Here is a 14313-nt window from a genome sequence, read left to right on the forward strand (position 1 = left end):
GGCTCATCTGTTGCGTCATCACCACTTCGTGACGTCATATCATCGATGTTTCTGTAAAAGAGCTCATGTGCGTAATAATGCCAATTGTGATTTATACTTTACCAATTCTTTGCTCTTCTTGCTTCGCGCTCATAGCGCAAATATAATTAGAGTATACAAGTAATGTGCCTGATATCGAATAAAAACGCGCATGGGGCCCCATGAAAAAACGCAGCGAAACGTCGGCGTAGAACAGTCGCGTGTTATTCAACTTTGGCCTAACAGTAACGCGAGCGGTAGAAAGCGAAATCTAAACGATTGTGTCGAATTGTGACGTGACAGAACGCAGCGATTTTGAACCAAGATACTGCGTGTGACGTCGCGAGTGACGTACTAAAGAACCGTCGTAATTCCTCAAACAGAATATGATAAAGAATATTCAAACCTAATATAATAAAATAATAAACGCAAGGCACAAAACTTGTAGCATTAAATTATTGTTTATAATGTAAGGCATTAACATTACTGTATTATGTAGTATAACGTAATAATATATGTTATAGTAGATATAGTATATGTCGTAATATAATATGCAATATAACAGAATAATACACCTTATATCTTGCAAGAAATCTTCTTGAAACCTTTTAACTTGTAACCTGGCATGGAACTAAGTTTATGTAAACTGGAAACTGCAACTCTTGCATCAGAGGCGTTTTATGCGCCGAGCAAGCAAGGCGGGGGTAATCAGCTAATGCGAGGCGTCCGTCATATGGATAATCTGACCAATCAGCTTCAAGGATTGGGTAGCGGACTGACTGTGACATCAGTTCGAAACTGTGACGTAACAGACAAAGTTCAGAATGATTCGCAGTTTTGGATTTTCGTTTTAAGCGCGAATTTAGTATATATTTTAAACTTATTACTTTTACTTAAACGGAAAAGTAATCGTTACTTGCTAATTATGCGATTTAAAAAAATGAAGAATTATTATAAAATTCATAAATAAACATATTATGAATTAATTTTAATCAAAAGTTAAACAATAAATACGAAAATTGGAAATTGAGACATCATGAAACGATGGCAAAGACGAGCACCACAATATGTGACGTCACAACAGCGTCGAGTTTGCCGCAATACACCAACCGTTAGATGACGCCCCATCTCCCCCCACCCAACTACATTTCATTTGATTCAGAAGTACATATTCAAAAAACATTACATATACCTACAATGAACAGTAATGATATAACACATTACACAAACAAACCCGCTACGTGCCGTATGTCATTAATATCCTGTCAGGATATCCAGTAATCCGAAGCTTCCCTTATCTTAACTTTCGAATCTTCGACTTCAGTCAAACACCAAAGTGAAACATGCGGTCTGCTGTGTTACTGTGGTTAGGTGTGGCTGGTGTGGTACACTCTATGGTTCCATGCTATAACTCCACAAATGTAAGTACCTGTTTTAACTCTAATTACGACTTAATTTATTTTAGTTAATTATAACTCACTGTTCCTTCTTATACTGTATTGTGGGTTTCGCTTATTTCAGTTTTTACCCGCCTTGTGTTTATGAATGGTCATTTTGCTAATCATTTCCTTCTCTTTACTGTTTTAAAACAAGAGCTTTGTTATACTGTACTTAAATAAATAAAATGCTATGTTTGTATAATGTCTAGTAGGGTGGGAAAAGATGGGACACCTTTTTATCTATTTTCTCGTTTCATTTGGTAGTAAACAAAGAACACTCGAAGAATTATAAAACCGTATCCTCGCGACTCCCATTGACCGTTGGTAATTGTTTAAAACACCATCAGGATATTTAAATATTAAGTGCTAAAGGTGTCTTATCTTCCGTTATCATTAATATGTTTACCCTACAGTACTCCGTGTATTCGAACCAAGTGTTGAACCTTCATAAACAAAACGTGAATCTGTCAAGGTTTCATAATGAAGTCACATTACTGATCAACGTGGCGACTTACTGAGGGTTAACTGTCGCCCAATATACTGGGCTTAACGCACTTTTAACGGTGAGTGTATGACACTTATTTAACTGGGCTGGTGGGGCATTGACAGTCAGTATATCACGGATGTTCTGTTTCATATATACATCCTTAAGGGTTACTATATGTTAATTTTTTCCTGCGTGGCGGGGCGACAGTGGTAATACCACGTATGTAACTTGGTGGGTGATTGTTTTCCTGTGTGGCTGATAACTTGGACAACCCATTAATGACCACTCGCTTAAGGCAACCGCATACAAGTTTCTTGCCCAAGGACACATACGCCCACAAGTATTAAATCGTATCAATGGCACTAAATTAATCGTATCTCCACCAGCACTTCAACGGTAGAAACTTTAGTGTCCTCGCTTTTCCATGCGACCAGTTCCACCTCGAGGAACCGGGTGAAGACAGTGAAATCTTAAACGGTTTGATGTACGTGAGACCTGGTAACGGGTATGTACCTCACCCCAAGCTCAATATATTTGGTAAAATAAAAGTGAACGGGAGGCACGAGCACACGATTTACAAGAATGTAAAGGTACATGTTGTAGCCTAACAGTGCTATGTCGGTGTCATGTAACGTTTCTGACCCTCCAGGCTTCTTGTCCCCCAACCACTTTAAACCTGGGCTCTACGCGTAACATGTATTGGAACCCAGTTAAATCAACCGACATAACTTGGAATTTTAATAAATTTCTTCTTGACAAGAATGGAGTGCCAAGGTAAGATCACGTGGCGTGATAATCATCCATGCGTTAGATATTATGGTTTTAGCGACCACGCATTTTTTGACACTTTCCCCTAAGAAGTTTTAACCCTAAGCGTGTTGTAATGACTGTAGTTTTACTGCTTATCTCTTCGCTGTTTTAAATTAGATCTTTGCTATCGTATTCTAAGAGCTATAGTAGAATGGGGCAAGATGGTACACCTTTTCATTTGAGTTTCTTGTCCCATTTAGTAGTAAACAAAGAAAATTCAATGAATTATAAAACCGTATCCTCACGACTCCCATAGGCCGTTGGTAATTGTTTAAAATACGATCAGAATATTTGGATATTATGTGCTAAAAGTGTCCCGTCTTCCCCCACCCTACTATATATAAATACCAATATATTTTGCACAGGTATCGTATCAGTAGTGATGCCTCACCTACGTCACTTATCCCTTACATCACTACAATGCTATCTGAGTAAATAGTTCCCATAACATTGAAGCTATATGACGCCATCTTTGGAAACTCTGAGAGCAAAGATGGCCGACACCGTTTAACTTTTAACATTATCTATTATAAGTATAAGTGCGTTTGCTTGTAATTAGATTCTCGTTGAATAAAGTTAAACCGCTTTAATGTGGCGGATGAACCTATCGTATTTTTATTCTGCAATATTCATTTTGTCAAAACGTTAACAGCGGATTCCAACTGTTCTTATAACTATTGAGCTAGAATATATGCATAGCTCAGTTCGGTTAACACATGTTAATAAGTGTATGCGCGTATATGTTTGTAGAGCGCTCGGCTCTAAACCAAAATATTTGGGTTCGAGGCTCGACGCTGCTACTGTTTTTGGACTTTATGCTTTCTTCTCTTAGGGGCCGTTCAAACTATCAACCATGCAGGAAAATGTATAGGAGTTGGAAAAGATGGGACACCTTTTCGTTCTATTTTCTCGTCGCATTTGGTAGTAAACAAAGAACATTCAGTTGTAAAACCGTATCCTCACGACTCCCATAGATCGTTGTTAATTGTTTAAAACACGATCAGGATATTTAAATATAATGTGCTAAAGGTGTACCATCTTCCACCACCCTACTAAATACAATCACCAAAAAAGTTACACACGCAAAACCCGTAAAAGCGGACACAGCAAGTTGCATGAAACAGCCACGCGGAGATAAATAGGGGATTTAAATATTAATTTACCAACAACATCATTTCTTTAGTAAAAACGCACCGAAACGCATGCATTGAATGCCCACACGGTGTAAAACATAACTTGCAGTGACGGCAACAATGGTTTACGTCAGGTTTAGTTTTCCATACAATGAAAGGAAGCATGACTCGTGCAATGGAAAACTGCGGTGTTAAGCAGAACTATATACAGCAAAATATACTTCCTCATTCGTGTACTTTTTCATCGTCCCATTTGGTGTTAAACAAAGAATATTTATGGTACTATACAACCCTAGCCTCGAGACTCTATATAAAAGCGCGTTTATGGTTAAAAACTCGACTAGGAAATATGGCATTTTAGTATTATACAGTATTATTTTTTAGCTGGCTGTGTATTGTGGTTGGGGCAGTTTCAGAGGTTTATTTGTAATATAAGTAGTTACTGTATGATAATCGGTCTGGCTTGATCGTATATAAACACGTAAATACTGTATCACGAAATAATATTAAACGTTTTGAAAATCAAGTTTAAACATTAGTTTCCTTTTCTCTACTGCTATAGGGTGGGGGGAGATGGGCGACACCTTTGACACATAATAACTAAATATCCTGATCGTGTTTTAAACAATTAACGACAGTCAATGGGAGCCGTGAGGATAAAGTTTTATAAAAAATCGTTAAATGTTTGTTTACTACCAATTTGGAGGAGAAAATACATTGAAAAGGTGTCCCATCTTCCCCCACCCTACTATATAGTGTGCCAATATTTAGAATCTTCAGTCTGTTATTCTATAATACGCTTAATCGCTAAGTTGTATCAATTAACTATACTTAAACTTAACGCAGATTAATGTAGGGAGTAGTTTTTAAACTAATATTACTATGAAGTGCATTTGGTTTCTGTTAGTTGTAGAAGTTATGAGCGTAGTTGATTCACGTAAGTTGTTTACGTTAAAGTTATTAAAAATATATATTCAACAAGTTTATCAACAGATCGACCGCTGACCAATGGTGGGAGTTTTGAACTAGCTTTGTTTTCTTCGAAAGCTAAAACTCAGGCAGAGATAGTCTACAGAATGTGCTTGCCAAAAGTTCCTGATTTCGTTCACGCAACAGCAAGACCAAGCAACCCATCTTTGTCTTATAAGTTCAACGTGACCATTCTTGAAATTATGAGAGGAAGCTTTTTAGTTGAAATAGAAAGAGTTGATCAAGCTACAGGGTGGGATACGATGCTGATAACTGTGGATTGGTCCTCGTACATAGGTACGAATGATGTAAACCTATGCACGAAAATAATATCAGTTTATTTGCCCTATTATTTGATAAAATAAAATATACATTTCCTTTTTCTTACAGGTAACGTGGTGGTTTATCAGAACCTGATTCTTTGGTTCCCTGATGCTGCAGATAGAAGAATTCTAAATGCATACACAGCATCGCAATACTGCAATGATAATGGCGGCCAATTGGTGGATATTGTGGATAAAGCGATGTACGACGTGGTTTATGACTACTGTCAACAAACCATCGAATTCGGATGGGCTCGGATTTGGCTCGGTTCAAGTTACAACCAAACGGTAAGGCTGGAATTCACAAATATATATAACGTATTTATTTATGCATTGCATTAGTACACTTGCCGTAAATGTACTTTTTTCCGTTTAACGGAAATAAACAGCGTAAATATGTGCCAGAAGTTGCGCTGCTTTGTTGAGAACGTAAGTGGTCATGTTTGGTCGAACAGTTCTTCTTGTTGTTTTGAGGGCGACTTTTTCCTTTCCCCGGTTATCTAAATTCTTAATTCTAGCATTTATTCTTTAATATAGTAGGGTGGGGAAAGATGGGACACCTTTTCAATCTATTTTCTTTTCCAATTTGGTAGTAAACAAACATTTAACGATTTTTATAAAACTTTATCCTTACGGCTCCCATAGACCGTTGTTTATTGTTTAAAACACGATCAGCATATTTGGTTATTATGTGTCAAAGGTGTCCCATCTTCCCCCACCCTACTATATCTTGATTGAAATCAAAGCGTAATGTATATTAATACATTTTATTTGGCGATTAATTAACGATTGTGGTATACTGTTTGATCAAAAACGCAATATTTAAAACTGTACCTTAAACTTTAATTAAAGAACACTCTATCATTAATTTTGTTTAATAGCAATGGTTGCGACATAAACGCAATTCACACTTTGATTAATTGTGACATATATTGTAACGGAATGTGTATAACAGCATTTACCTGAATATAGGAACTTGGAAAAACACAAAACGTGTTACAATAACACCTTGGATAATTTACTCCTAATTTAAAGTAAAATTTTACCTCCCTGAAGTTTTCCAAGTTGAGAAGTTCTGTTATTTATCCACAGACTGATACAGTGACTCAGAGGAACGGGAAACTTGGTTATCATGGAGATTGGTATCCTGGATTTCCGGGTAGGGGAAGTGGAAACCAGACGTACACCGGATTGTTGCTTTATATCAAACCACCAAGTTTAAACGACACCTACTACGGAATGTATAATTATCCCCCGTTACTCTGTCGTACCGTCACACAATTGTGCTTTACCAACCTAAATTCAGTTAGCATAAGTTGGACGGTAAATGAATTAATACCTTAAATGGGCGAATATAACGTATATACAGGGGCCAAATTAATATAGCGTGCAGTTTCTCCATGTTCCAATCGGACGCATTTTTTCCGCGCGTTTTATTCACTCGCACCAGTCGCACCAACACACATATTTATGCTTTACATTCGCTCATTGGAAAATTCAAAAAAAAATTAAGATTATGAAAGTTATTTATGAGGAATATTCGGTTAACTATTTAAAATCCCTCCGAGTAAAATCGATTTTTGTAGGAAACACATTTTTAATCCTATCAGGTTAAATGCATTTAATTACTATTATAATAATATTTGACGCAACTATTGCTAATATAAAATCGATACTCCGGCATTAAAAGTTTAATTAAAATATACCAGCAATGTTTCGTCTGCCATACGCCGAGACTTCATCATACTGGTATGGACTTTACTTTGACGTCTTCTGCGCAGCATCGTTGATTGTTTATTGCGTATATATTGATTGTGTCTTGCTTATTGTGGTTGTATATTCTACATCGCTTAATATTGTAATATCTGTTTTACGTAATCCGTCTCTGCATATAATTAACTCGTTTGTTTCCAATTTTAAGTATTTTTATCTGAAATTTGTAATTATTCAAATTCCACGACGGCCTCTATAAGCTTATCTTTAGGCACGACGGGTAAAACAAGCTTTTGCCCGAAAGTTCACCTTCCGTGATTTTATTATTGGTTGTATAGTTCGCAATATTAATATTAAACGGAGATTAATCCAAACATTCCGTTCTTTTACCATTATGAAAATTGTCCATTATGAAAGGCGGTTCAACAGCAATTGACCAACAGCAATATTTCAGCATTTGCTGTTAAGTTTCTTCCCCAAGGAAACATGAGCCCATAATGGCACAGCAACACTGTGCTTTGCACCTTAACGACCCTGCCGCCATGCTGGACTCCAATATGTAAAATATATCAAACTATTACCATTGAAGTGGGCCGCATTGAAAGTTTTCACAGTCAGCGATGGCAGCTGAAACCGCTTCGGTGGGTACTTTAGGTTTTCTTTTGATGGAGCTTAGTCGACCGTTGCAGTAAAAAAGTTAATTAATATTATGCTTATCAGTTTAATACGTGCTTACTCATTAGAGTTTTTCTTTCTTGTTAGTATATAGTTTTGTTGTAACAAAGTTAGAGAAACATTGAACTTAAGTGATCGCCGAGTATTTGGTGTCTGGCTATAAAGCAATTAGAACTACAGCTACAACACAAAGTCTATAGAAATGATTTCTGAAGACTTACAGCCGATATACTGATTATAGAACCTATATGATATCTATGATTTCGGGCAGTTGTGCGTTTACACTTTTTTATTTCTATGGTCGAAATACGTAATAAACAACAACAACAAATATGTTGAGGTGTCATTAAAATTTAAGACGTTTTGTTTGCAATGAATTCAGGTTTGTAATATTAAAATTATTATCTAACTTGGCAAATACGTACTGTATGCTTACTGGTTGTTTTTGTTTTCACACAAATTCATGTTGACATGGTTATGGTCTATCCATTGTCTTTAAAATATGATTTTTGTTTGATTAAAATATGGGTGCTAGTGAAGAATCTCCCCCCTCACCTTATTTGCCAACCACTAACCCCTAACCCCTATAACCACCAACTACTAACCCCTATTACCACAAACCCCCTAACCTTCAACACCTAACCCCCTAACCTATGGGTTAGGGGTTAGTGGTTAGCAAATAAGGTGTGGGGGGGGGGAGATTCTTTACTAGCACCAAAATATGCTCATAAATTCTCGAAATTTTCCATATTTATTCATCACATCCATATAATGTATATATCTTTCTTCAATAGTTTCATAAGATGTCTTGGTTAAACAATCTTGCTGGTAAGGCTGAGTCACTGTTGAACAATATTGACCAGTCTGCTGCAGAAGTAATACATAAGACTGTGGAACAAGAAGAAGAAGTGGGCGTTACTGCACCTGTTGAGGACCAACTTAACAAATCTTTCCCACAAAGCTCTCACGCAGCAGCTAATGCGAAATCTGCCCAATTGTCGAGAGCAAAGGCACACACTTTGCGGCGAGCTGCAGAAATTGGGAAGAAAAAGAAAGTAGAAGACGCGCTTTTTGACTTTTTAAACAGCGATGAAAAGATAACCAGATCAAGAAGTGTTCCTGTGACGCCCAGAATAACAAAGTCAAAATCTGAATCTGGAAAACTTTCAAGTTTAAGTCGTTCTTCTTCTACTGCTGATGTCGACTCTAAAGGTTCACCAAATGTGCCTTCGACATTCGAAATTTCTAGAAGTTCCAGTTTTGAATCAATAAATTCCAAAGTAATGTCGAAGTTAAACGAAGAAATTGGATCTGCTGCTGCAGAACAGCATGAAACACCTTCTGAAGGAGGTATTTATGTTTTTAAAATACATATTCTTAAAGTTTTAAGTTTAAGAGTTCCCTGTATGGCTGATCTCCTACAGCGAGACAGGCCAAGAGATTTAGGCTGAAATTCTACAACCCGAGCTAAACAATATGATCCTTAGATGCAATGACTCTTCCTGACTCCACCGCCTCCGAGAGTGAGTTTGAGATGGTTGGGAGCTCGGCAGCTCGTTCGGATCGCGATTCACCCTCTACAAGCTCCATCGCTGAATCTGCATCAATGATGCAGCAACCATCTAATGATATAGGAATGGAGAACAGGATGTTGAGAACAGAGCTCGCATCATTGCATCAGGAACTTACACAAACCAGTGAGCGGAGCAAAAAGATCCGAGAAGGTATTTTCAATTATAGTTACATTTCATATGCTTTGTGTATCTATCTGAGGTATTGGTTTAAATACCATAAAGTAGAGACCCTAGATGTGTGTCTTACTTTAAGAACACCCCCATGTGCCATGTATGAATATAAATACAAAAATAATCATTTCAGACCTCCAACAAACAAACAGAGACTTAAGAAATCAGTGTGAAGATTTACAAGAAGAGATAAAAGTGAAACATTCTCAACTTTCTGCAATAAGCATGAAATTAAGTGAAGTACAACAACTTTATGAACTTGAAAAGGAAAACACAAAACAACTAAAAGTTGAAAATGAAAGGTAATTAGCTGCACTAAATTATATAATCAAAGAATTAATTATATAATACATGCAGCATACTGTCTTCATTTTTGTAAATGCTTAGACTCTGAAAATTTCACATTATTTTTTATTTCCACATGGAACTGTCTATTGTACAATTATATTTGTAATGAAGCAACCAAGGCAGAATTCCTAGCGTTAAATCAAACCCAGTTCAAATCCCAGTGCTCTTTATATATTCACGTTATTCTTCTTCCTAAAGGCTCTTCCTGGATCAGAGTGAAGGATCAGGGATGCACGCAAGAGCTATGGAAGAGCTAAGATCAAGACTGCAAGAAGCAGAAGACACTTTGGCTCAGGAGAGAAATTTTAGGAAGTGAGTTTTAAATAGTAAGAATAAAACATGCAGTATAATGAACCCTTTAGGTGCGGTTGTTTGTTTGTTATTGTATATGCCTTGTTTGCAAATGCAATTGGCCAACCCTTGCCCAAACTTTAGGTCCCATGGCTTGCTATGCTGTAGAACCTTAGTCCTATCACCTGTGTAAAATAGAACATTGTATTAAACATTTTGTTTATTATATCATTAGTGATGAACGACAAGAAGCGTTAAACCAAAGAAGTAGAATTGAATCAGAAACGCAGAAGATTGTGGAAACACTGCAAAAATCGGAACATGACAGACAAAGTGAAAAACGTAAGTGGAAACTTTAAGCAAAATAGGTCTAACTAACTGTCCAAATTAACTGTCAATAGCAAAATATAAAACTGTTGTCATGTAGAAGTATTGCCACCATGAATCGCTAAGTAATGTGGTCTAATTACCTAGACATACAAACCACTTATGAATGAAATTTATTTCGTTTCTTCGGTCACGAAAACAATGAAAGGGAGAGTTTACAAAATCAAAATGACAGCTAGTAACTGACCGTTAAAATAGCTTATTGATTAAAAAGTAAGAAATAATGTTTTGGGTAAAAGGCGTGACCGTTACACCTTAAGGACAATACAATGTACTTAACAGTATTACCAGCACATACATAACCACACCATTAAACACTCATTTAACATGAGTGCCACAAAAATGGTCTACCATTGAAAAACTTAATATTTTATGTGTTAGGTAAATTGGATGACATATCTACTGAGATAAGAAGTTTGAAAAACAATTTATCCTCTTCAAAACAAGAACTCGCCGACTACAAGCAAAAAGCTGCGCGAATATTACAGGTGTATAAATGTAATAAAGTTAGATATATGATTGTACTGTATAGTGATTCATACAATAACAGGAAATTTATGAATTGTTTCACATGTACTTCACCGCAACATTACATTTGAACACATTTATTTCATTAATTTGTGTAGTTTTTTTTTTAACATATGAAATACATTTTGGTAATGATTTAACTTTATTGCAATTTTAAAACATTAAAAAACTGCAAATTATGTAAAACAAAAAAATGGCCAAATTAAGAGAGGTTTAAACTACTGCATAAATAGGTATCCACAAAGTTATATAGTAGGGTAGGGGAAGATGGAACGATCTTTCAAGCTTTTTCTCATCCCACTTGGTAGTAAACAAAGAACACTCAAACAATTATAAAACCGCATCCTCTCGACTTCCATAGATCGTTGTTAATTGTTTAAATCACGTTTAGAATATTCTGATATTATATGCTAAAGGTGTCCCGTCTTTCCCCACCTTATATTATACGTGGTCACTCATAAGTGGAAACAGAGCACCTGTTATAACAACCGTCGTTAAAAAACCCATGTTATAACAAAAGATAAGGTTAATTGATTACCTTTTTCCCACAAATTTAAAATAATAAAAAATGCAATTATGAAAACAATAATAAGTATCAATTATGCAAAAAGAGATTTTTTACCAAGTTGCAAATTAACCGATTCAAATTGTTGACACGCAGTCTAAGGAACGAGTTATTGCAAGTTTGAAGGGAAGCGGTGAAAATGATTTATCATCGTCCACGATCAACTCCCTAGAGGCAGAGGAAGCGATGCAGGAGCGGGATCAAGCTAAGGATGAAATTAACTCCTTGAGGATCGAGATCAGTGACCTCCGTTCAGAGATGCAGGTGATTGTGAGGATTTGTTTGTTTATGAAATGTCGCTTGTTTTAGGTGGTTAGGGGAAGGCAGGCCGTGTTTGTGCAGCTTATTTAGATTTGATCAACATGGTGTTCTATCTAATAAAATTGTGTGTTTTTGTTTGTATTTTTGTTGTAATGTTTCTTAATTAATATTAATAGCATTTTTAACAAATGAATAAAAATTTGAAGGTTGTAAAAATTAAAAAAATTTTTTTGTTTGTAAGAAATTTTGTGTTGTTTTTTTTAATTTTTTTATTGAAAGTGGTTTAAACGTTTTCAAAAACTAAACATTTTTTATTTAGGAAGTTGAAGAGCAACATCAGGAAGATATGTCTTCCATGCATCAGGAGCTATCGGAGTACAAGAAAAACTTCCAAATCGAATCTTCCGGAAGAAGAGAAGCGGATGCGGAAGTCTCTCGTCTCCAGGAGGAAATACGACGAAATGAGGAAGATTTGATCCGAAGCAGATCTTCAAATCAAGCGAGGTTGAGAGATAAAGAGGTGGAAGTTGAAAGATTAAGGAATCAGGTAAAGGAAGGCAATTTTTAACTTTTCATAAAGCATTAGTTGTAATGCCATAGTATCTACAATCTACATGGACAGTATTTTGCCTTTGAAATCCATTTCTTGAATTAGTGTTTGGTGTAAATTTTTTTTTTTTTTAATAGTAAAATATATTTAACTGAATTCTACAATGCAACTTTTATAACTCTATTTGTTCTACACATATTTAAACCTAAAAGAGGCATACTAACGGTAAATCAATTTTTTTACAAGCATTTTATTTTTTTTGTGAAACTGTGGTGGTACCTTTAGATCACATTCAAGCATCCCTTTTCATATACAATTTTTTTGGGGGGTATGCCCATTTAAAAGTACAAGCGACATATTTCTGCTATAACAAATGTTTCCACACTTTTAGCTGATGGTACGAAGCCAAAGTTCCCCCCAAGAAAGTGAATTAGAATCGAGATTACGTCAATTAACTGAGGCCGTCATACAGAAGCAAACACAGGTTGAATCTCTTTCATCGGAGAAGTCGTCACTTATTGTACAGATGGAAAGAATGGAGGTTCGTTTATTTTCATGAGGTGTTAGGTCAAGAAATTCAAGATTTTTTTGTGTGGGTGAGATCTTTGTCCAGGACCTGGGTTTAGGTCAGATTTTGCCCATTACACAAAAACTCAATGCTATTTCTCAATATAATTGCCTTTGCTCTGTGCCTGAAAATAAAAAAATGAGACTAATCACTAAAATGGATTTAAGTTATATTTATTGTGATAATATTTAAACGTTTTTATTCACTGCTACCATTGTGGGCACATGTGACTATGTGTCCTTGAGAAAGACACTTTACTCCAAAAAATGTCCACCTACAAAGTAACATACTTGGTAACTCGTAAGCACGAGGTGTATGAAACAGAACACCTGTGTTATAACGACTGTTGTTTTCCGGTCATGCGAGGACACACATTCATTCAAAACCAACTCAAAAATAGGCTACAGTTTAGTTAACATGATATTTCTTTTAGGGCCAGATTAAACGTTTAAGTCAAGAGGGTGGAAGGCAAGTGTCGTTGAACATGGAAGATGATGTAGTTCGTAACCGTGGTAACATGTCTCATATACCTGAGTTTGGTGGTGGTGGTTTGGACCAAGGAATGGTTGGTAAAGTAAGGAAAGCAGCTTCAGTGTTGGACAAGTTCAGGTACTTTGGTTGAATGTAACTTACCTTATCGGTGCATGGCCGTAAAGCGAAGGTCGTTATAACACAGGTGTACTGTTTCATACACCTCGTGCCTGTTTAGGAGTTACCATGTATGTTACTTTGTTGGTGACGTATGTCTTGAAAACCTGTGATAAAAACAATGACAGAAAAATATTTATGGTCTATTACAGTGCAACAGTTGTTTCGTTTTCATACATACGTGACTCTTGTCTCTTGTTGACAGTTTTCACACAAAAATTTTGTAGACTAAAAAAAGCACCTTGGCTGCTGCATTAAAACAACTTTTAAAGGGATTCAATTCTGAACTTTGTATATCTTAACATTAAAACTGTTTTAGGATTACTTCTTTATGGATCCTGTTCAGTATTTTTCTACTATTAATGTGGTTTCTAATTTCCACAAATCTTATTTTCAGTATTCGACTTGGAATATTTCTTAAGCGGTATCCTCCTGCAAGACTCTTTGTGCTTATATATATGGTGAGTAAGATGACACAAGCCATATACATCACACTTCAAGTTAATTATTTTCAGGGATTATTGCATGTATGGGTGATGATAGTCCTGCTTACATACTCACCTGAAATACACGGCCACGATTTTCTGTCGGAAGCCAAACCAGGATGATTTCTTGCTTTTCGAAAATGCTTTGGTGTAGTACAAGCAATGTGAAGCAAATCTTGTATCCAGACTGAAGCAGCTTTTTGTGCAATAGCATTTGATAATTTATAACCATATAAATATACATTAAAGTTTAAACGCAGTGAAACACAAATTGGTTCCTTTTATTTTGCTTCTACATTTGAACAACGCAACTTTATTTGCTGGGATTAGTAGTAGGAACTGGAACTAGGAACAAACACAACACATTCTA

At 36.0% G+C, this 14313-nt stretch overlaps 3 protein-coding genes across 3 annotated transcripts; all 3 read left to right on the plus strand.

Annotated features, from left to right (window-relative positions):
* The first annotated feature begins 1296 nt into the window (after positions 1-1296).
* LOC149738628 (glutathione peroxidase 3-like) lies at positions 1297-3361 on the plus strand. Its single transcript, XM_089875185.1, has 5 exons — positions 1297-1439; positions 1871-2020; positions 2331-2534; positions 2594-2718; positions 3120-3361. Exons 1-5 carry the CDS (start codon positions 1362-1364, stop codon positions 3187-3189), a joined length of 627 nt encoding a protein of 208 aa, XP_089731311.1. The 5' UTR covers positions 1297-1361; the 3' UTR covers positions 3190-3361.
* Positions 3362-4722: 1361 nt separating this feature from the next.
* LOC149738629 (uncharacterized) lies at positions 4723-7266 on the plus strand. The gene is made up of 4 exons (XM_089875182.1): positions 4723-4824; positions 4881-5153; positions 5247-5467; positions 6272-7266. Exons 1-4 carry the CDS (start codon positions 4770-4772, stop codon positions 6521-6523), a joined length of 801 nt encoding a protein of 266 aa, XP_089731308.1. The 5' UTR covers positions 4723-4769; the 3' UTR covers positions 6524-7266.
* A 547-nt stretch (positions 7267-7813) lies between these two features.
* LOC149738630 (golgin subfamily A member 5-like) lies at positions 7814-14214 on the plus strand. Its single transcript, XM_089875173.1, has 13 exons — positions 7814-7949; positions 8362-8917; positions 9055-9291; positions 9446-9614; positions 9859-9972; positions 10187-10293; positions 10720-10826; positions 11528-11695; positions 12012-12239; positions 12634-12783; positions 13244-13419; positions 13856-13919; positions 13974-14214. Exons 2-13 carry the CDS (start codon positions 8371-8373, stop codon positions 14064-14066), a joined length of 2160 nt encoding a protein of 719 aa, XP_089731299.1. The 5' UTR covers positions 7814-7949; positions 8362-8370; the 3' UTR covers positions 14067-14214.
* Positions 14215-14313: the final 99 nt, after the last annotated feature.

The sequence above is a fragment of the Ciona robusta genome, chromosome 3 (genome assembly GCF_009617815.1).
Source record: "Ciona robusta chromosome 3, ASM961781v2".
Classification (NCBI taxonomy): Eukaryota; Metazoa; Chordata; class Ascidiacea; order Phlebobranchia; family Cionidae; genus Ciona; species Ciona robusta.

What these genes read in the sequence shown, in the direction of transcription:
- LOC149738630 (XM_089875173.1), top strand. Translation starts at nt 8,371, where the DNA reads ATGTCTTGGTTAAACAATCTTGCTGGTAAGGCTGAGTCACTGTTGAAC. An exon ending in TTGAAAGATTAAGGAATCAG is followed by an intron (nt 12,240 to 12,633) that starts GTAAAGGAAGGC and finishes CCACACTTTTAG; the next exon opens with CTGATGGTACGAAGCCAAAG. An exon ending in TCAGTGTTGGACAAGTTCAG is followed by an intron (nt 13,420 to 13,855) that starts GTACTTTGGTTG and finishes TCTTATTTTCAG; the next exon opens with TATTCGACTTGGAATATTTC.
- LOC149738629 (XM_089875182.1), top strand. Translation starts at nt 4,770, where the DNA reads ATGAAGTGCATTTGGTTTCTGTTAGTTGTAGAAGTTATGAGCGTAGTT. An exon ending in TATGAGCGTAGTTGATTCAC is followed by an intron (nt 4,825 to 4,880) that starts GTAAGTTGTTTA and finishes GTTTATCAACAG; the next exon opens with ATCGACCGCTGACCAATGGT. An exon ending in GTTCAAGTTACAACCAAACG is followed by an intron (nt 5,468 to 6,271) that starts GTAAGGCTGGAA and finishes ATTTATCCACAG; the next exon opens with ACTGATACAGTGACTCAGAG.